The 22,773-nt window shown below is 40.7% G+C and overlaps 1 protein-coding gene and 1 long non-coding RNA gene across 2 annotated transcripts in view; both read left to right on the top strand.

Annotated features, from left to right (window-relative positions):
- Nucleotides 1-22,773, top strand: part of LOC101162358 — an 87,414-nt gene that overhangs the window by 47,881 nt on the left and 16,760 nt on the right. Inside the window, exon 3 of the long non-coding RNA XR_002289995.2 lies at nucleotides 21,703-21,775. This is a non-coding gene — a long non-coding RNA (uncharacterized LOC101162358). The remainder of the gene's footprint in view (nucleotides 1-21,702; nucleotides 21,776-22,773) is intronic.
- Nucleotides 470-1,438, top strand: sox2 (SRY-box 2). The gene has a single exon (NM_001278881.1). It carries the CDS (start codon nucleotides 470-472, stop codon nucleotides 1,436-1,438), a length of 969 nt encoding a protein of 322 aa, NP_001265810.1.

The raw sequence follows: 22,773 nt of genomic DNA, 5'->3' as shown, positions 1-22,773 counted from the left end.
TGATTGGTCAGGCCGAAGCCATTTATTCACTGACAGCCCCTTCACATGAATGGTTGTCTATTAACTTGTTCAAAAACTATCTGGAGTTGTCAAGGCTCAGGCGGACTGAGGCGAAAAAGTACAGTTTGTTGATGCTTTTTGCGAGCAGCCGCGGGAGAAGTTTTGTGGACACAACATTGCCGGGACGTGTTGGGAGAAGGCTCTCTGTCACACACACTCACACACACACGGTGTGACACGCTGAGTGGGAGTGAGAGGGGGAGAGTGTGCGGAGACGCGCGGCTTGATGCTCGTTGTTTTTGTCCAGAGAAAAGTTGCATAGAAAATCGGCAGGTAACTGAAAGCGCTCGTGCGCTCCTCTGTCTGCGCTCAGCTTCTGGAGAGAAGCTCCTTTTTTTTCTTTTTTCTTTTTTTTCTTGTCTTTTTTTTCTGCTCGGGAGCTCCCAGCGAAAAGTTAAAATTTTCCCTGATGTATAACATGATGGAGACTGAACTGAAGCCCCCTGCTCCCCAGACCAACACGGGGGGCACGGGGAACACAAACACGTCCGGCACCGGCACCAACCAGAAAAACAGCCCGGAGAGAGTCAAAAGACCCATGAACGCCTTCATGGTGTGGTCCCGAGGCCAGAGGAGGAAGATGGCGCAAGAAAACCCCAAAATGCACAACTCGGAGATAAGCAAGAGGCTGGGCGCAGAGTGGAAACTTCTGTCAGAGAGCGAGAAGAGACCTTTCATCGACGAGGCTAAGAGGCTGAGGGCCCTGCACATGAAGGAGCACCCGGATTACAAATACCGGCCCCGGCGGAAAACCAAGACCCTCATGAAGAAGGACAAATACACCTTACCGGGCGGGTTGCTGGCTCCTGGAGGAAACGGTATGGGGACCGGGGTCGGTGTCGGGGTAGGGGCCGGCCTGGGCGGTGGGGTTAACCAGCGGATGGACAGTTACGCGGCGCACATGAACGGCTGGACCAACGGGGGCTATGGCATGATGCAGGACCAGCTGAGCTACCAGCACGCAGGTCTGAACGCGCACAACCCGAGCCAGATGCAGCCCATGCACCGCTACGACATGAGCGCCCTGCAGTACAACTCCATGACCAGCTCCCAGAGCTACATGAACGGCTCCCCGACGTACTCCATGTCCTACTCCCAGCAAACCACGCCGGGTATGACCGCCCTGGGCTCCATGGGGCCCTCCTCGGTGGTGAAGTCCGAGTCCAGCAGCTCCAGCCCGCCCGTCGTCACCTCCTCGTCTCACCGGGCCGCCCCGGGCTGCCAAAGCGGTGATCTGAGGGACATGATCAGCATGTACCTGCCCGGGGCGGAGGTCAGCGAGCAGACTGCCCAGACCAGGCTACACATGTCCGGCCACTACCAGAGCACCGTGCCCGGGACGACGATCAACGGCACGCTGCCGTTAACACACATGTAAGGGACAGAGCGCAGGAGGGGGGCAAAAGCAGACTTTTATAAAAGCTACTGTGGACTACTTAATGTTGGACTATTTTTGTACAGAAAAAAAATGGGTGAGAAAAAGTTGTATAGAAATCTTCAAGAAAAAAAGGGACTTTTTTTTCTTTCCTTTTATCCTAAGGAAGCATAGAGGAACGGTAGATCCCCTCTTCACTGTTGGATGAAGTTTGGAAGACTAGAAAGTGGGAGTCGCAATCAAATGTTTTATTATTGCAATCACCTTTTGTACAGTATTTATCAAAGAAACATTACAATCAGATGAAATTGTTTGTTAATCTGCAAGAGGTTGCATTTTTATTTTCCTTTTTTAATTATTATATATATATATATATATAAAGCTGGTTCTGCAGAGAACATTAAAAGTGAAAAATAGCAGAACAAGAGTAATGGAAGTGATCAGTTATGCTTCCAATTAAAACATTGGAATAAAAAGGGACAAAAGATGCAGGTATTTTTTTTTTTCATTTAAGGTCTATATTACTAAACATTTTTTATTTCATTAAAAATGTAAGACACTTCTTTTTTTGTCATACAATATCAATTTTAGATTGTTAATTTATATTTCCGTCTCCCACTTTTCAGCTGTTAGCGGTATGACGCTTGTGCTCATTATTTTCTAATTGATTTGTAAAATTTCTGTATATTTACTGTGATATTTTAATTTGAAAATTTTCATTCCCGTAGTTGTATTTTGAAAACTTGTGGCCTGTACGCAGAAGCCAACCACTCCATGTATATATTACGAGAACTAATACCATCCTTATAACAGTTACAATTTCAGCTGAGTATATTTTTTTTCAATATGCAGTTTGAAATGAATAAATTTTGGAAATTTGGATACTTGAAATTGTATGAGTTTTGATTTGGTTTCTGTTATTCATATGTGTGCAGGGAGTCATCACATGTTTGTGTTGCCAGGTATTCACGTATGTTTTCCCCATTTTTACGCAGTCTGGCCTTTTTTTAATCATTATTTTATCATTTCATAGCATTAGTCTAAAGCCTAACTAACATTCAGAAACAACCACTGGTTACCTCATCCAGCGTGTGCGTCGTGGTTAACCACGTTTCTATTTTCCAGTGCCTGCGGATGGCCCCGTGGTGCCAAACTTTGTTGCCAGTTTCCTAAAAAGTGGGGAAGATTTTTCCAACAAAATATCCAACAGCAGGTATAGCCTGTCTCCTCTTTTATTAAATAATGTGCAGGAACCTTTATTGCAATTTTTAATATACATCTTCAAAACAATGCATATTCCTCGTGATTTTTCTTATTTCCAAGGTTTTAATATACCAGAAGACACACGTTTTGAACAACTTTTCTTTTAATTGCTTCTTTTTTCTTTTCGTCTTGCTGCTATTTTAACCCAAAGAAGGCCAAATATAAAGTGAGCTCTATAGATATTGAAAGCATAGATATTCATCTGCGGTGTGAGCTCCACACATAATAAATGCAGTGTTTGATCACACTGTTTTACGCGTTAACCCCGCTCCTCCAGGTTCAAGCTTTCTTTTTTTTTTATGGTGACTTTCGCTTCGCCTCCCCTCTGCCTTTAATAAAATCCCCAAACCGGTACTAAGGGAAGAAAAAAATCATTTCTCATGCATCTTTCTGCCAAGCAGGCTGGTTTCCCCCTCTCATAATGATAATCCTCATGATGAGCTAACAGCTCGCCCTGAATTTAACTAACGGTTTGAAATCTGGGGGGAGTGTGTCTGACCGTGTGTGTGCGCGCAGACAGCTCGATTTGGACCGTTGGGTCTTGCAGGCGCGGTCCCGGGGGAGCAGGAGATGAATATTTGAAGAGCCCCCCCCCCCTCGGTATTTATCCGTCCGCTTCTCCTTCTCTCTTTCTGTTTCTCTCAGGCGGACCTTCAAGAGGTCAGGGGATCGTTGCATTCCCCATTAATTATTGATCAGAGCAGCTGAATTGCTTGTAATAGCCAGGAACGCCAGTGGTAAACAATTTGTTTCTAAAAGGTCGGAAGGGAGCGCATTCAATTCCCTCTTTTTTATTTCCCGAACACCGGGGCCTTACAGGCCCACAGGGCCCTAGAAATGATTAGTTTTAGCCGGCTGAGCGCAGCACCTTTGATGTGATGAAAGAAGGCTTTTGAACAGACAGAGAAGCTGATGTGTTTAGTGATCAACCTCTATGTTCTGAGGCTTATCAGAGGACCTGTGAGAGCGAATGGAAATTTTCGACAGATGTTTAATTTTCATTTTATTTGTACTCAGTTAGCTGTTCGTGGAGTAAATAAATTACAATATAAATGTTCTGTAAATCTGTAACTAATTATTTTTCTTAAATAAACTGTATTCAGTCGCTGCGCATCAAAACAGCTCCAAACGTATACATATTTGAGTAAAAACAAAAATTTGGGGCTTTGTCTTGATCGGAATGAGATAACAGCCTCAGTAAAGGTGTTCCTCCGCTTCATCCTTTCATCCATCCATGCGTTCATCCATCCATCCAGCCGTCTGTTCCTCGCGTGCAGAGTCTGGCGTAGGATATTTGGTCTGCAACAGGTGGCAAGCGCGCCCCTTTTTTCACAGCCCACAGTTCAAAGAAGACAAAAGAAAGTAGTTCCAGATGTTATCTAAAATTACTATCGTGCGCGTGCCTTTGTCACAGCAACTTTTTTAAATCATTTTTTATATAAATCCTAGAATTAAATAAGTTGAAATAAAAAGTTGGTTTCTTTAAAATTGTTTGATAATTTTATAAACAAAATACGGTTGACATGTCTGATCCGCATCACTCGTTTATTGCGTCCGCGCTTTTGTTTACATGCTGCTTTCCAAATAAGATCGATGCTTGTTGTTGAGATTAAATGATTATTAAAATTAGGTCAGATGACCCGCCCGCGCGCGTGCACACAAGCGCACAATGCAAGTTTGGGGCCTGTAATCCCACGAGAGCCACTTTCCTTTTTCACTGCTGATAAGGAAGGCGTGTGACGTCAACCGTACATAAGACGGTCCGCTGCGTCTTTGGGAGATGTTTGTTAGCCTCACGGACGCGCGCGGACGTTTTAGTCAAAACTAACATTCGCGTTTTTTCCGGGATTTTAACCCTAAAACAGAATCACAAGGATCAGATTTTTCTACTCAAAACCCACAGTCGAGACAGCGTAGCGATGGACTGACTTGACGCATTTAATCTAATTTATTTATAAATAAAATGATCAAACTCTCGTAGTAAGTTTTTATTCTAGAAAAGTTTTAGATTGGAGTCCTATGACACCGTCGTTCATCACAGAGCTGTGACAGCAGAGCAGAGTGCGAGTCTGCGCGCGCGCGTGTTTTGTGTGTGTGTGTGAGGGAGGGGTCGTGTGAGGGACTGACTGGCAGCCAGCAGCCTGCTGATCATGCGCAGGTGCAAGGAAGGAGCGGGTGGTGCCTCTCCCTCTCTCTCTCTCCCTTAAACGGACATGCGCGCAACCGCGCGCATTGCCCTCATTGAAAGGGACCACACACTGACACCAGCATGCCATCAGCCTCGGCTCGGCCCGCATCCTCAGAGAGGCTCGAGACCTCTGCGACGCTCTCATGCGCGCACACGCACGTATACCCCCCCCCCTCTCCCACCACCACCTCCTCCCCTAGCTTCGTTTATCATTTCTGTTCATTGATGTTGACAGCTTTATAGAGCGCCATCATTACAGAAACGCGCAGTTTGCTGCGGATCACGACTCCAGAAAGAGAAACACGCATGTAGCCTCCATGTGTTTACCCAAACTTTGTGTGTGTGTGAATGCGCGCGGTTGTGTGTGAGTGCTTGTTGGGGGTTTACAGTAAACTGGCGCAGACTCCTTAGTTTTTATCATAAGAGTCACAATGGACCCGTGTGTCTCTACAAAACAAAGTGCTTTGTTTTTTTGTTTGTTTTTTTAGTGAAACATTTTATAAAAGTTTTATTCCAAAGAAGGGTTAACATGAATCTCTCCTTTGGTGTTGGCATATTTTTGAGAGCGTTAAAAGCCGCCTTTCATTCCAAAATGCGGACTTGTTTGAAATTCGTCTCCATAGATCCCCTGCGCGCTGTGAATTTTATTTTAAACTTGGCGTCCAAATTTTACAAGAAAATCTGAAATGTGCTTTTGTCTTCTTTTTGAAATAACGTTTTGGGGCTGTTTGCTGAATTGATCAGGGCCTTCACTGTGAAAAAGCAGGGAAAAAGAACTGAATCTTTATTTTTCGTTTTTATTTATTTATCTTCATAAGTGATCTTTTCAAGAAACAGAAAATGTGTTAATGTGATTTGTGTGGGAAAATCCTGATTTTAGTCGGGCTCGTGGAAGCTTTGAATTACTAACAAAAATGTCTTAATAATATACTCCTAATCGATTAAATCATTAGTTCATGAAATCAGAAAAAGTTTAATTTTGTTTATTTATTTTTGTGTCACCAGAACAACTTCCCCATGAATCTGTGCTGTTCCAGTCGCTGATCTCCTCACATATTGATGTCAAAGATGCGAAATGAAAGCGTCAGTGTGCGCATTGTCTTATAACAAATTCGAGTTAATACAGCCATAATGATAGTATAACGGCACGCTAATTGGCCCTTTTTCCTTCACAACAATGCAACCAGATCAGCATCTCTTTATTATTTAATAACGTCAAACGCTTGGCTGGCTGTGCTGGCTGCTGAGACTGTTGGCTGCTATAGGGAAGAGGAGAGTCAGCGGGAGCTCCTTAATGAAAAACAAAAAAAAAAAAAACCACACAAAAAAAAAAACAATGCTACACAAAACTCTCGCAAAAATTGCATTTGCGCTGCATTATATGAACAAATGACGCTGCAGACTTTTACGCGCTCTTGTTGCTGCATGCTACAGGTGGTCGAGCAGCTCTGTGCAGTCTGGAAGCGCAAAGTGAAATTACTGGACCGTCTGGTGCTCCTTTCTCCTTTCATTTGGGGTCTGTTTTGGCACGGTCTGCATTGTGTTACTTTTTCCATTCGTTGGTTGCGTTTTTACGCAAAGCTGAGCATTTTGATTCCCTGTAAAAAATATTGAAAACAAAATCCATTGCATGTAAAAATCAGTTTAACACTTTAAAACACACACAATACACGTTATCTATTCACCTTTCGTTGGAAACAGTTTACCCGGTGTCGCAGGAGGCGATTTGGAGCTAAGTGAGAAAGTTTTATAGGCTGTTTTCCAACTTAAGGATGTCTGGGAGAACCGGAGGGGAGAGGAAAAAGTGGACGGCTGGGATAAGTGTAACACAGAGGCAATCGTTGCTGCAGCAACTGGCTTGTCTTCAATTAAACACAACACGTTGCACATTTTGGTCCAGCTGGCTTAGTCTCTGCTCATCCGGCCGCTGCTTTCCTTTTTTATTTCTTGTAGCGACACGTATTGAATACTCAATTCTGGGTTCGTAGAGCTACAAAGAAAGTCTTTTTCTTTTTGCTTTATTTTGGATTTTGTTTATATTCTGTTAATCGAAAGCAGCTGTTTTTGCAACACAAATGCATGAATGGTGTTTGCACCCATCAGAGTTGGAGGAGGTGGTTGTTAGAAAACAAGTGTAGCTGCAAGCTGACTGTTCTCAGCGACTGTCCGATCCGATGCGCAGATGTGGCATCTCTGAGCGGAAAGCGGATTCCTCTAAATTTGGAGCCTGTTTGATGGAGAAGCCTGCTGAACTGATGGGACTGAATCATCATTAACAAGCCAACAAACACAGGCCCCCCCCCCCCCTCCCATCCTGGTCTCATTTCCCAGCATAGACACTAACCTCTTTCACTCTGTCATCGACAGGACTCTCTCCCTCCACCGACTCCAGCACACAACAGCACAGGCCATTGTTCCCGCCCCCCCCCCCCTCCGCCTGCCCCCCCGACCCAACTGTTGACCAACAACTCCACTCGCACATTAAAGCGGGGAGGCGGACGGGGAGGGGGGGGGGTGTCGTGGCTGTCCCATTTTAGGACATGACACATTCAGAAATTCATGCTGAGAAAAAATGGGTCTGAAAGGATGCGGCCCTCTTTCAGTTCAGCAGTCGGAGGGTAAAAACAAACAAAAAAAATACACAAAATACATACAAAATATCCTCTCACTGTCAAATTTTGTTCAGCAATAAATAATTTATGGCACCAGATAAATGATCTATGCTCAGGTGAGATTTACTCACTTGCGCACAGCACGCTGCTTTTCAAAGTAAAAGCATCCGAGTTGATGAATCGAAATCGGATAGTGCGAGAAGTCCTGGAGTCAATCAAAATCTCATTTTCATAACAATATTTTAACATTTAAAATCCAAACTGTAAAATATAGTAAACCTAATTCAGTATACTTTGAAACAATCAGCAAACAAATTGTAGCTGATCAGGATTGAAAATGAATAAAGGCCTGAAAGTTGGATATAATTGAGATGTGACAAAGTTTGACAAAAGTTATTATTTTTTTTAATTTATTAAATATTTTATTGTATTCAGAAGATAACTAGTAAAACCTTTGGCAAGATCAACCTAAATTAGGGTTATCTCGAACCAGATCAATTAATTGGATGGTTTCATCATGTAATTTTTTAAGGTTGAATGTCAATACATTTTAGGAAACTTCTGCTTTCTGTGCAGAAATTTAAAGCAACAAGTGTCTTTAAGCAATTAGATGAATCACTGTTTTAAAAGAGATTATATTTTCCTATCAGTGGGGAGCCAGTTTAGCTCGTGCTGGTTTGCGGCGCCCTCCGTCCGTGAAACCATCCTATTCCCTATTCTCTTCTCTGACTCTGTGCTGGTCCCAAGCCCAGATAAATTGAGAGGGTTGCGTCAGGAAGGGCATCCGGCGTAAAACATTGCCAAGTTAACCATGCGACTCTTCCTCGAAAGGGAGGTTGTTTCGCTGTGGATCCCCCTGATGGGAAAAAGCCAAAAGAGGAAGAAGATACATTTTCACATCAGTCTCAGTCCTTGTATTGCATGTCTGTGTTTCTTCCAAAGGGAACCAACTTGACAAGGTACTAAAGTGTCTTAAGGGTGTAAGCTGACATTAAGAAGTCATGAGACAGATAGCGCAGCTGTTGTAAAACTGCACTGACGTCTAAACCACAGCTCACTCTTCAAAAAGACAACACATCCATTGCAAACTGAGGATTTCTGTAGACATGCGTTTAATATAATTTTTTGTCCAGTGATTTAATTAAAATGATTCTCCTGACATTTAGCTAACAACCTTAAACGTCATGACTAAAACCTGTTCTTCACATGCCTATTACTGACTGGGTGGTAAAAATATTTACCTGATGCACAATCGGCTTTCATTCAACAGGAATTTCATTTTCATATTTTTGATTGTGTTCTTTTACAATCTAGAGAAACCTATAAACTCAAATAATAATAATAATACTGAAAAAAAGCTGAATCGTGATAATAATTTTATTCAGAAGATGGTAAATGGTAAATGGCGTATACTTATATAGCGCCTTTCTTCCTACAAGGACAAAGCGCTTTACAGTCACAGACCCATTCACCCAGTCACACACACATTCACACACACAGTCACACACTGGTGGTCGCTCCGCTGCCAAACACAGGCGCCCGCCTACCACCAGAGGCAAGGTGGGGTTCAGTGTCTTGCCCAATGACACTTCGACTCATGGGCGTGCAAGGCGGGAATCGAACCTGCAACCTTACGATCATGGGACGACCGCCCTACCGCTGCACCACGGCCGCCCAAGATCACCAAATCTGCCAAATAATTCATTTACTGGCACTATTCAGACACACCAGAGATAAAACTCTGACTTTCTTTGCACTTGATGTTCAGAAATCAGTTTGTTTTAACTGGGTCACTGTATGTCCTGGTGCATCTCTGATTATTGTTCTCTTATCCTGCTGACACTTCCTGCATCTTATCTGAGATTGGATCAAAATTCAGGGGAAACAGACTGAACTGGATCAAATCTAATCCACTGTGTTGCTCAACATGACAACCTGCAATTCTGAGGGGCGGCACCAGGGAGCCGACACTTTTGCTCTTCAAATATCTGCACATTTCCTCCTGGAGAGCTTTCTTTCCCAATGCGCAAAACGTGGTTCCCATTCGATCGTTACAACCTCAGTGTATATTTCGATTGATTGCATCAGGCCTTTCTGGAGCTGGTGACTCAGAGGTCTCAGTCTTTCCCTCTCCCTGGATCTCTCTGACAGAAGCTGTTGTTGAATGGAAGAGTGGCCTCTTTCAGTAAGGGTGTACCCTCGGGGCCAACTGGGAGAAATAATCAGACAGGACAGTTACAGACAGACAGATAAGCAGGCAGATGCAGTGGACTAGACTAGTTTGTCACCGACTCTGTGGCCCATTTTGATGAAGCTGAGACGGGTGATTGTTATTTCCCAACAAACTGTCGATTCACTTTTGAACAATATGGGTCATTTTCAGATTTCTTTCTCAAGTATTCAAGTTTTTAAACAACTGTTTCAGGACAAATTTATAATCTGCAAATCTCAAAACTGCAACTAATGTTTTATCTGAATTCTCAACATAAATTACAGATTAGTCCAGATTAGATTGTATCTTCTTGTAAGACTAACGACCTTAAAGCGCCTTTACAACATAATCCATGTGCTTTTCATGAAATCTTCATTTTCTGAGTAATTTATTGATTTTATATCTAGAAAATCCAATCTAGAAATTGATTCTTGATATCCAATAAGGTGTTGCAACCTAGAGGCAAGACATTTACAAAGATATTTAATTGTTGTCTTTAAAAACTGAAAGGTGTCCCATGATGCATTCGGAGGAGCAAAACCAACAAATCAGTTCAGTGACACCATAAATGAAATTTTACAATATTTTAGGGTTAAAAACGGAAAACAAATTAATTTCGGGCCACATCTTAATCTTGTTTGCTGGGTTGAAGCTTTCATTTAGAAGGGATGATTGTGTTTCTTTGTCATTTATCCAACAAAACTTGACATAAAAATTTATTGAGGAGCTGCTACAAACAGGTTTCTATGTTTTTGGATCCTGCATTTTTCTTTGTAGTTAATGGAAATGTGAGCATCCATATTTTCTAACTTACACAGGATTGTTTTGTAAAATCGTCCTTCTCATGCCACTTCAATAAATGTTCACATTTTTTGTTATCAGTGTTGTTTCCTAGCACCCACTTCTGCTAGATTGTCTGCTCATATTTCAGAAGGTGCATGATCGTTTCAGCTGGCCTCATTTCTAGAAAGTTTCCATCCCAGCTTTTCTGAGTGCACCTGTATGTGTGTGTGCTTAAGGGAGGCAGAGAGAGACACATGGTAAATATAGGGCAGACAGAGCGGTCTGGCCTGGGTTGGGCTGGGCAGGTCAGCGCAGCAGCATTTGATTGTAAATAAGAGAGGAGTCAGTTCACACGCCGATCGAGTGACTGCCGGGAACAAGCGAGCCATTTGAATCAGGTGGCTATCTCCCTATCTGAGAGATCAGAGCCCTGTCACCCCCCACCTACCCCACCTGTCTCCTCCTCCTGCTCTCGTCATTGTGTGGCGCGCAGCAATAGACGCACACACACACACATGCACAATCACACCAGTGAAGTGACATGTCCCTCCCTGCTGGCTATAAGGGCAGGCAGAGTGGTTGGATGAGATTTCACTGTCTCACAGAGAAGAAGGAAAGAAGGGACGAGGAAAAGGAGGAAAGGAGAGGAAGAACCACAGGAGTTAGACACCCTGAAGTGTTTCCTGATACTCGCTTTTACTTCCGTGTTCTTCCCTGCAGGAACTCAGGGACTAAAATGGAGTTGTGAAAGTATTATGGTTCATTAATAAAAGTGATTTAAATTGTTTTTAATTCCCCTTAAAAAGCAGAATGTTTTGTCAAAAATGGCATTTCAGGAGGAGGCTGAACAGAAAATAATTACATCTATGACACAACTAAATGCATTCTAAACAGAAATCAAAACTTCCTAAATGTTTGACAGTCTTCTTTCACTTTCGGCGTCTCCCATCAGTTGAATGGTTAACTTGGCAATGTTTTTACGCCGGATGCCCTTCCTGATGCAACCCTCTCAATCCAACTGGGCTTGGGACCAGCGCAGCAGCGGAGAAGGGGATAGGGAGCAGCCTGGATTTGTACCTAGGTTTCATGGGTGGAAGGTGCTGCAAACCAGCACGAGCTAAACAGGCCCCTCTTAAATGTTTGACAGTAATCTTTTTAAAAGAAAAGGAAACCTACAAAATGTCGATTCAGGGCCACTGTGCCACTGTGCCAATTACACCAACAAATCAATCAAGGCAAAAACATTATAAAGATCAAAATGACAATTAAAAAGGAAATAAAAAAAACAAAGTAACAGCATGACATTTTAGAGATTAAAACTAAATTCCAGAAATTTAAACACAATTCTAGTAATTTGACATGAAAAGATACTCGATATGCTCGATAATAATCATGAAAATTTTATAAGTACAAAAACTTTGAAGACCCATTTGAAAAAAACTCAAATGTCAAATGTCTGAAATGTCTTTTCAGCTTTTAGAATTGTGTTTTGGTTCTGGAATTTTGTTTTGATTTCTAAAATGTTATGTTGTTTTTTTCTTTTTCTTTTAATTGTTTTGCTTTTTTAATTGTCGTTGTGATCTTTAAAATGTTTTTGCGTTGAGTGATTTGTTGATCTGATTTGCACTTCAGGGCCACTGTAGAAACCTAAAGATCAAGCTCAGCCGTCTCCACTCTGAAAACTGGATCAGATCAAACAGAAAAGGAGACGCACACACCCTCATTTCCACACATTCATGTAGTTTTCTCTGGTGCTTCTCGACAATGACCCCCAGGGGAGACGATGATGTGTGACAGCTGCTGCCTGTTCATATTGATTAAATGACATACAGGATCATTTACAGATTTATCGTCTGACAGAGCTCAATCGCCTGGAGGGAGGTTTGAGGCCCGTTAGCCTTGTTGGCCTGCGGCTTGTGCTCATGACGCTGCTCTAATGTGAATATCATCCTCCATCCCACTGTGAGGCCTCTGGGTGCACAGGACTGCAGACTGTGTTTGTGATGTTAAGTTGATCAGTAAAAAATGGAACTGGTGCTGATTTAGATGAACCAGATTAAGCAGATTAAAACAGATTAAACTGCAGATTGTGTCAAACAATATATCAACGCCGAACACATAAAGATTACGAGTAAAGCGTTGAAAACTAAAAACTTTGCAGCAATTTAGAGAAACATTAAAACCAAGCCGGACAAAGCATAATTAAACAAAGAGAAACAAAAAAGGTGAAAGTGATATCTCTAAAGGAAAAAGAAGGTTGTGAGTGACATAAAACATCAAAAGATTCACTGAAGTATTTAAATGAGATGAAGGTTAGATTTTCATTTTCAAGCTTATCATTGTAAAGTTGCATTCTGGAGATTCTTGTGCAGAAAAAGAACAGAAAAGAGCTTAAGGAGCAGGGACTGCATGCAAGACAGGAGTTAGGAATGGAAATAAAAAATATATTTGCAGTACAGTTTTATAAGCAGTGATTTAAGGAGATGGGATTGCTGGAAGACAGGACAGATCTCCAAAACATGCAACCTTGATCTAAAGAAAACAAGAGCAAAAGTACAGGACAATAGAAAATTTTTCCGTTTTGTCCCCCCATGAAGCTGTAGATTTAACAGCACCAAGACAGTGCAGGAACCTTGTTTTAGCTGTCCCAGCACTGAGTCTTTGGCTCGCTCTGGGTACACGGAGTGCATGACCTTGGGAACTAGCCAGGTGAAGCTGTTGAGAACAGATTAAAGAAGAAATGGATCAATCACTTCAGTTTCTGGGCGGGTGACTGGCAGCGAGCCTGGGGATACAAACATGGACTATTGATTTTTGAGTCCTGTTTCATCAAATCTTTATGATTTGCTCTTCTCAAGGCGAAAGCAAGCTCTCCGTTGTATGCGGCCCCCACATATGCAATCACAACAGCTGCTATTTCTTTAAAAAATGTCTCATTTTCTGTCTAACTTGAATGCAGGCCAATTAACAGAAAGGTCTAGATGTAGAAGCCTGAGTCAGGAATGGCCTTCTGGCGATTCTCTAAAGGACCTATTGGATGTTTAACTGGTACTTAAACAAAGCTATTACCTATTAGATATTAATTATTTATTTAGTAAGAAGTGTGAAGTGTTGAGAAGAAGTGTTCATTTAAAATATTTAAACATGTTCTGAAAAATAAATTGTCAAGAAAGCCTACTTTTGTTAAAAGGATCACAGAAAAACTTCACGTAAACGAGATTTTTCATTATTCTAAACCAATCTGCCTTCCAGTGCATTGTAAAATGGATATCTTTCTTTCTTTCTGTCACTTTGTAGATACATCTGACATCATCCCACTTAGTCCAAAGTTTTCTTCATTAATTTATGAACCAAACTTTCTTAAGTCAAATCTCTGAGTAGATTTAATGATGATCCTAAAATGATCCTTCTCTAAACTTGATGTATTTGTCTCTAAATAACAGAGAGTGCTTTAGAGAAAAGTCACATATTTGAAAACAATCTGTCCTAAAATAAAATAAAAACTTTCTGAGTAGCTGGGATCAGGTGAGATTTATCTGTTGTCAGTCAGTATTTACCTCCAATATATCTCATAACTGGAGTAATGGAAGACAGTTATTTTTCTTCAGTGATTCTTGTTATACTTTTTCTTTTCATTCTTGACAGAATTGTAAATCCTCATCTATTCAAGGTGGTTCCATCAAAGTTGTTGATGTTCATCTTTTGGCATATCCCTTCAGGGGGTAGCCACAGCGAATTAGCTTTCACTGAGTCGCACAGGTGGTTTGGCAGAGATTTTTTTCCCAGATGCCCTTCCTAACACAACCCCATTCAGTTTTCTCAAGTAAACTTGAACTTCATCCTTAGGCATCAATGGTTCTTAGGTGAGGCAGTACAAAGTTTAGAAGTGGCCACTTGTGTTTAAAAACTTTTACTCTAAACTTCGACTTCTCAGTCCATCTAAAAAAGCTTAATATTTCTATATAAATTTTGGAATTGAATTAAAATGTAATTGTTCCTTCTAAGTTCCTGTTATCACACAAGTATTTTGATTGTGTTAAAAAAGGCAGAATTAGTTAGTTTTATACGTTGAAACTTTAATTCTATAAATTAATGCACATGGATTGAAACAAGCCCTTTGAAAAAGACCATGTCCATTCTGGTGTACAAATTAAATAATTAGTTTGTTTTCCTACTTTGTAAAGAAAAAAAAAACAAATTTCTTTGTAAGCAGTGTTGAAATGGTAGAAAATGCTGGTAAAAATAAGAGTTTGACTTACTGTTTTGCAATTTTGACTTTTTCATTTCAAAAAGTCTAACTAGAAATCATATATAGTTGTATGTGAAAAAAAATAGTTATAGGTTCAAAAACACTCCCACAGAGTTCATGTTTTTAGATTCTCCTGTGTCTATTTGTGAACATCAGAAAAAAATGGGCGAGCTCTATAAAATGTACAAACAAGCAGAGAAAGACAAAAAGGCTTCAGTGTGTTAATAATGAGCAAGGATGTCTATACTGGGAGCAGTGGCCTAATAAGGCTAAATACCAGACTGTGAATAATCTCCCAGTAAACTGTCTACTCATGCAAAACACAGAGATGCAACAGCAGCAACTCTCGCTTTCTGCCTGCCTGCTGCCCTCCCCCCCTTCCCCACCAGCATACACCGGTCTCTCTCTCCATCTCCTCTTTCTTTGCTTTAGCTCCTGCTTCACTCTCCTTCCTCCCACCTCCTCCTCTTCCTCGTCTCGTCTCAGTAAGTAGGATAAGGCTTGGAAAAGCTCTGTCGTCGTGGTAACTGCCACAAGTATTCAGTTTGAAGTTTGAGGAGGTCAGTTTGTGGGTCAGAGTGACCCCCCTCCCCAACCCAACCACACACACATGCACATCAACTGATGGTTGAGGATGGAGTAGGGGTGTTGAGGAGACCCCCATACAGGGCCCAGCCTTTTTAGGGGATCAGAAGGGGGAATGGGTGTTTTTGGAGGGGCAAGGGCCGTGGCAAAGCTCTGCTGCTGGAACAGTTGTTGTTGGGGCAGAACTTTTTTTTCTAATTCTAGAATTGAAATTAAGCTGATTATGAACCGTTTTCAGCATTGTTGAATTTAGATTTTTAACACTTCAGTAACCCTAATATTTCCAATTCCTTTTAAGTGTTGATGAGCAGGCGTACGCTTCAACAAATGCTTATGGATGGTAATAGAATTGAGCTGATCCTCAAAAAGAAGAAGAAATGTGGATCTTTAAGCAAGTTATTGTTGGGTAAATCACTGACACCATGCAGAGTAATCTTAAGAGGGCTGGTTTAACTACATGTGAGTTTCTGATTGACCTAAAAGCATTTGAATTTTAAGCATAAAACACAATACTATTATTATTTTTCCATTTGTGTAGGTTGCACTGGGATTTTTTTTAAAGATTAATCTTTTTTTGTCTTAATTTTAAAAATGTTTGAAAACTAATTGACAACAATGTATTGATGGAGTTGTTTACTCTAGATGATTTCAAATTAGTAATCTGAACTCATTTGTCTAATCATCTTTGGTACATCAGAAGAGCTGGTCCAGTCCTAGATCTGCACAAAATTCCTGTAAAAACAGCCTTTAATTGTCTTCCTGCCAAAGCCCAACGGTTACCAAAGTTTTGTGCTATTGTCAATGAAACTTTGTTGTTGTCTTGAATGCAAGCCAAATGTTCCCTGCACACAGAAGCAACACAGGCAGTGTGCAGACTCACACCTTCAACCCTGGCAGTATTGGGTTGAGGTTTTAACCCATCAATCTGAAATGACTGCTGCTCACAGCAAACATAGAGTTCCTCCACTGTCACCATCCAGGTTCAGCCATCTCATTGTGATGAGTTGTGAGGTACAAGTGGGTGGGCAGGTTGTAAAGTCTGTGAAACAACATTCTGCAATGTTGCACAACTATCCACTTACAAGTAGTTTCAAAAGTACATTTTAAAATGACTGAAAGCCTGTGTAATAACTACATAAAAATCATTTACAACAGGGATAAATCCTTTATATTTATAAAAAAATGACTTCATTTCCTCTCATGACTTGTAATTTTTTTTCACTCTCTTTTTTCAGTCTCTATCTTGGGTGGCTTCTGATGTAAATGTTTTCAGTCAGTTGGCGGCTGAGGCTCAGCAGGTGGTCTCCCAAATCTGCCGTCACCCCCAGCAACCCCTGTCCAGCCAATCCAAATGCTGCCCCGCTTGCCACAGTTCTTAGTTTGCCCTGACAAGGCTGTGTGTGTGTGTGTGTGTGTGTGTGTGTGTGTGTGTGTGTGTGTGTGTGTGTGTGTGTGTGTGTGAGAAAAAGCTGCAACTCACCGAGGATGGGGTGTGGACTCGTAGTGGCCATTAAAAGTTTATTAAAAAGTTTTCAACAGCTAGGGATGTGGTCCGAGTATCGCTGAGAATGAAGTCAGCTGAAGATAAAAAATGTTCATCTAGGGGTACTGACTGAGCTTAGAAGGATCAAAAAGCTCCTCTTAGATCACTAAAACTAGAATTGAATAAAACATGGATTTAACTAAATTCTCCATTAGTTTTATGGTGTAAAAATATGGATAAGCAGGCTCAGAAAATACGCGTGGGATTTTGTTTTGAAAACATACTGGGATAGTCCAACAGTACAAGAATGTACATTAAAAGGAAAAACATCTGAAGGGGTAAATCGTTTTTAATACATGTAGCAGCATTTATCTGAACTTTAAAAGCAAATGACAAATGGCAGTTTACAACTTTAAAAATTGCAATTTTAGGTAAAAAAAAAATGTTTTTAAATCTCAAATGAATAACTAGTTTTGATTTTTTGAATGGCATGCACTCTAATGTTTACAACATTTTCTTGAGGTGGTAACAGATGGTTTGATCAAGATTAAAACATTGTGTTTACAAGACTTCAGGAGAGAGCCATTCATGCAAATTGTGTTTTGTTTACTCTGAACTGCATCTGTATGTTTCATTTCAACGAAGAACCAGCATCTTACATGATGGTTGCCAGTTATTATTCAATTTTCAATTTCAGTATTGGGATAGCAGAGCTAACATTTTATTAGCATGGTTGCTGATTTATTTATTGATTTTACATCCTTGAGTCACTGACATATAAATGGTGGCAGGCACCTGAGGAAATCCTACAAAGCGAGTTTTCTGTGGGAGAGAGGAAAAGGGAAGCAGAGGACGGATGGTGTGAATGGCTGAGCTATCATCAGCTTTGATTGGCTCTAAGTGACTCTGAGTGCTGGGTCCATCCCAGCCGTTTTTCTGGGCCTTCGGCAGAGCTTGGATGTGTGTGAAGTGTGTGTACGTCTCTACGGTTTGTGTTTGTCTTGGAATTTCAATGTATTTTTGAATCTGTCTGTTCTCAAAACTGTACAGACACAAAAAAGGGCATAAAGGAGGCTCAGAAAAGAACTATTCAACTCACAGATGACAGTAAAAACTGCATCAGCGAGAAGCTGTTAAACTCAAGGGTCCCTAAACGGGAAGCTGTGTTCATATTCCCAAAAATGAAGCTGCCTACACTGCACTATATTTAAGGTAATGCAGCCTGTTTAGCATCCCTTTTTCTATTTTCGCCCTATTTAAGAAGATCTTAAGGTGATTTGTTTGTGCAACAGCTTCAAACCACCTTAAAAATGTTCCTCATGGCTAAGAGGCCAAAGACTTTATCTATTTGTATTCAACAAATAAAGAAATCTTTATGGCAAAAAGCTTTGGCAAAATAACTATTTCCTTTAAGCTGGTAGGAAGTGTGGTCAACACAATTGCAAGACTCCCCCCGCCTGCCTCAAGGGTGCATACATACCAAAGGCAGCCCTTGAGGGAAAAGAAAGGCTCTCAGTTAATATTTAACCAGGCTATGTAAAGGGACAGTCAGATAGCTAAGCTTATGAGCAAACAGACTCATACTTGAGGGACGACAGTATTTATGGCAAAACTTTAGATCTGAGGAGGCAGAGAACAAATTAATATGTACTAAAGTGTGAGTGAACAGCCTGAACCACCCAGGTGTGTATATATACATACACACACTATTATTTGTGTTTTTTAACAGTGAATTGGCCCACTGTTGTTTTTTTAAATAGACACCCAAATATGAACTAAAAGTGACTTTTGATTTTAATTTTAAATGCTGGGAATTTGTGTAATCAGTTAAAAAAGTTTTCTTAAAACACTAAATAAAGAAAAGTCTATATTTGTCTATATTTCGTCTATGTAAGTGTCTATATTTTATTTTTAAAATATAGACACCCTTCTGCCTCCAGTTAGCTCTTCATGCAAGTACTCACCGATGTTTGATTGTGTGCTCGAAAGAGATGGCTCTTTTTTTTTTTTGGCCTAGTTGGCATTACTTGTACCATGTGGTTTTGTGTGTGTGTGTGTGTGTTCGTGTGTGTGTTTGTGCATGCGTTTTTTTTTGTATAGAAACTGCTGTGTGCAGTAGGACAGGGATTTGGTGCAATCAGCACAGTGATGTCAGCACACGGAGACAAACAAAGCCAGAATCCAAACCCCCTTTCCCAGCTACCCACAATTCTGTTGGAAGCCGTGGGGGGCCATCTCTGGGGCTCGCCGGCCGTTGAAACATGCGCACATGTGAACACAAGCTTTCATGCATGGAAATGAAATGAACACGCATGCAGTTGCGCTGATGGGTCAGGAGGCACAGTCATGCTTATTTGCTTACTTACATACAAAAACCATACAGTTACTCATATCACAGTCGGTTCTTTAAGTTACTAAAAGGTAAACCTTTTATTTGAGAGACTCAAACAATTTCAACAAACGTTTTAATACTTATTATGTAATTGTAGAACCAAGACATTTAGAATGAAGACATCGACACAGCACACTTGAGAAGTACAGCCATGTCCTTACCTTTGCATTGTGTGTCTGCATCGGTTCGGCTACAGCAAAGACAGAACAGTCAAATCAGAAACACACCTCTGTTTGCATTAGCCTGGCCCTCTGCCACAGTGCACGGGCCTCACCCGCATGTCTTGCAAATGGGGGATAACGTTACTGCTTTTGTGGCGTACTTCATATGAATATACTGTGACTGCAGACATAAATGTGAATATTATAATGTGTTTGGATAACAGCTCGTGTGATCTCAAGGACCCAAAGATGAAGAGAAGGCAGACAGCAGCAAAAAAATGAGATCAGAAATATACATATGTGTTGTGTTACTTCAGACAGCTCTGTGGAGATTGTTTAATCTTTTTATTAACTTAAAAGCTTAATAAAATATAAATATAGAACAATATTGTTATGATATTGCAATATACTTTCACTTGCCACTTTTCCTGCTCAGCATCACTTTGGGCTTTTACATCCTAAGCCAATGATTTTCAACCTATTGAGCCATTTACACTTTTTGTTTAATAAAAGATCACAAGGCACACCAACTAAAACTATAAAAAACAGCTCTGTATTATCAATTTAAAGTAATTCTTATTAAAGAAAACAAGTATTTTAGGATGTTTTTGTTCACATTTCTACATTCTCAGTGGGGAACTTGGGCCTGTTTGGATGGACACTAAGCTGATGTACTGGCAATGGTAAATCCATTAGTTGAAATTGAATTGTTCCCAAAGCAGATCTGACAATCTGTCATGGTACACTATATGAAAAACAACTTCTTTAGGACACAGTTGTTACTGCATGACGTTGTTAAAGGTCTAGAAAGTCTAAATGGGAAAGCAAACCAATCAATAAAAGGTGTGTATTTTGGGGAATTATGTTTGCATTATTTCCCTTATTTCCCCAAGAACTTACATTCTGAAGGTAAAAACAACAGTTCGTATGAATGAAGGTGATTAGGAGTTGGTCATGTTACAAAATGCCCCCCGCCTGCAGCCACCACGCATCGGCTGGACAGTGTTTCTCAGTAACAAGGCGGACAGTTCTAATGGAGTTGCAGCTAATCTCAGTCAAACTGCTGTTTGTCTCTGCTCTTCAATGCCTCACTGTCCAAACCCAGAGCTGGACAGTGTGTATGTGCATGCACACATATGTCTGTGTGCATACACTACTCAGTGTTGCACTTTTTGGTGATGGTGCCACTCAGTGGAACTGGACATGCTGGACCAAACAAGTCATCATTGTACTAAAGGACGAAGAACCAAGACGTTCTTGCACAACTGAGCAAACGAAGTAGTTGTTCGGTGGATGGTTAGATGGTGATGGTGGGGTGCATTTCTGAACATGGTTTTGTTCAGATAAATAAGTCAGTGTGTGTTTGGAAAATCTGTTTCCTTTAGCCAATGTACAGTAAAGGAGAGAAATCTTCCCCTGTATGTCCACTGCTGGTTCACACTCACGTCACATTTTGCCAAAGTTTCACCAACTTTCTTTTCTTAGAGCTAAAGGTGAAATAAGTTTTGAAGCTCTTTGCTCTGTACTACTGGTTGCCTGGAAACACGACCTTGGATCAGGAAACACTGGGACCCATTGTGGATGAACAAGGATTCCGTGAACTCTTAATCTTTTCAGTCGACAGCCTTTCCCAAGGATGAAATTTTTATAAATCTTTCTCCTATAAGCTCAAATACCCAATAAAAAAGCAATACAATATACTTGTGCCATACAATTTAGACTTTCCTAAAAAATAAAGAAAGAACAAAAAAAAATGCAGGATTTTCACGAAAAAAAAGAAGCTTTTTGGAATCAACAGCAGATTTCAACAAAAGTTTGTTTTTATGCAAAAAGTAAAACTGTTTGCTTCTTCCCATCCTTCAGTCAATCTAACATCAATATCAGTAGAAAGACCCTATTTGATTTATCAGAGAAAGGAATTTTGAATCAAGCATTCAAACCATTCAAAACTTTAACAGTTTCTTTACAAAAGGTTTACAAAGAGATGTCCATTACTTTTTAGATCATAAATGTACATGGCATGCAGTTCATAAAAGCCTCATGATCAAACAGAACAGGACGGTACCTCACCTATCCCCATGGTAACCTGAGATGTTGTGGTGGTGAAGAAACAGGTGCTTCAGCAGTCAAAATATTTGATAAAGCCAGTCTACTCAAGGATTGGGTGTTTTTTTTTAATCATGCCTATCTGAACTTCACCTATTGTGCTTGTGTCTGCCTCATGCTAAGAAATGTGCTTTAATATGCTTGAAAAAAAATCTAATTCTGACATTTCATAGAACTGCACCTGTTAGAGTCTTAATTTGCATTTATGGTCTTTGTTTGATTTTCTCTTTCAGTGATGTAACAGGAGAGTGAAAACGCAGCCAGGAGCCCCCAGTGATGCAGCAACTAGATGGAAAATGGGATCTGGTAGGCACACATCCTCATAAACACAAACAGATGACACAAGCACAAACAAACATGTATGCACACACACACTGGAAATCCCATATAGAGACAGCGATGCCTTGGAGGGTGCCAGTCATGCCCAGCCTCTGCTGTGCTCCAAATTGAGCGTGGCACAGAGTTTATAAAGTCAGCTGCCTGGAGGAGAGCCAACCATTGTTCCAACAAGCAGCTGGATGGTAATTACTAAAGAGAGAGGGAAAGAAGTTCTGCCACCACGCTACTGTATAGCTTCTGCTTCCTCTCATGTGTATGTGTGTGTCATAAAAAGAGAGCTTTATGAGGTGATATAGAGAAGGGGGAAATCCTTTACAGATCCACAGACTCAGCTTTAGGTCTCATGGCACCAATTTTGATTTGTCCATGAGGTTCTGTGTCCATATTTATGTTGTCTCTACATCCAAAAATGATCAAATTCTCTGCTTTGACTATAAAATACGGGCAAGAATGTGTCAGCACTTTACTTTTTTGATGTGAACCTGTTTCAAGTTTAGAAACTTTAGTAAAACCTAAAGAATTGCTGATTGTATGCTTTAAAATGGAGACAACAACTCCAAGAATATGTTCAAACTTTTCTCCTGGAAGCCACAGGAACAACTTGAAGATTTTTCTACAGCAAGATCATACTTTTTTATGCCTGTATCAAGCTACGTTCACACCGCCTCCAAAGACGGACCTGTCACATGCCCAGTATGTCAGTTACAGAGAAACTTGAACTGTTAAACGACTCACAACAGAAAGTATATTAGCTGAATCTCAAGCAATTGAGGACCTATCTTTGGGAGTGCATGTGTCTTGTAATGGCTGAAAATTGTTGAGAATGAATGTATTTATATGGTTTATTTCCTTAAATCAATTGGATGTCCTCTTTTAAATGTTTATTTTATGTTTAAAATCAATATAATGGATCTTTGTGACCCTGTAAAGGATATAGCGGATTAAGAAAATGAATAGATGGATGA

The sequence above is a fragment of the Oryzias latipes genome, chromosome 4 (genome assembly GCF_002234675.1).
Source record: "Oryzias latipes chromosome 4, ASM223467v1".
Lineage (NCBI taxonomy): Eukaryota > Metazoa > Chordata > Actinopteri > Beloniformes > Adrianichthyidae > Oryzias > Oryzias latipes.
This window is presented reverse-complemented; position numbering and strand designations above follow the sequence as displayed.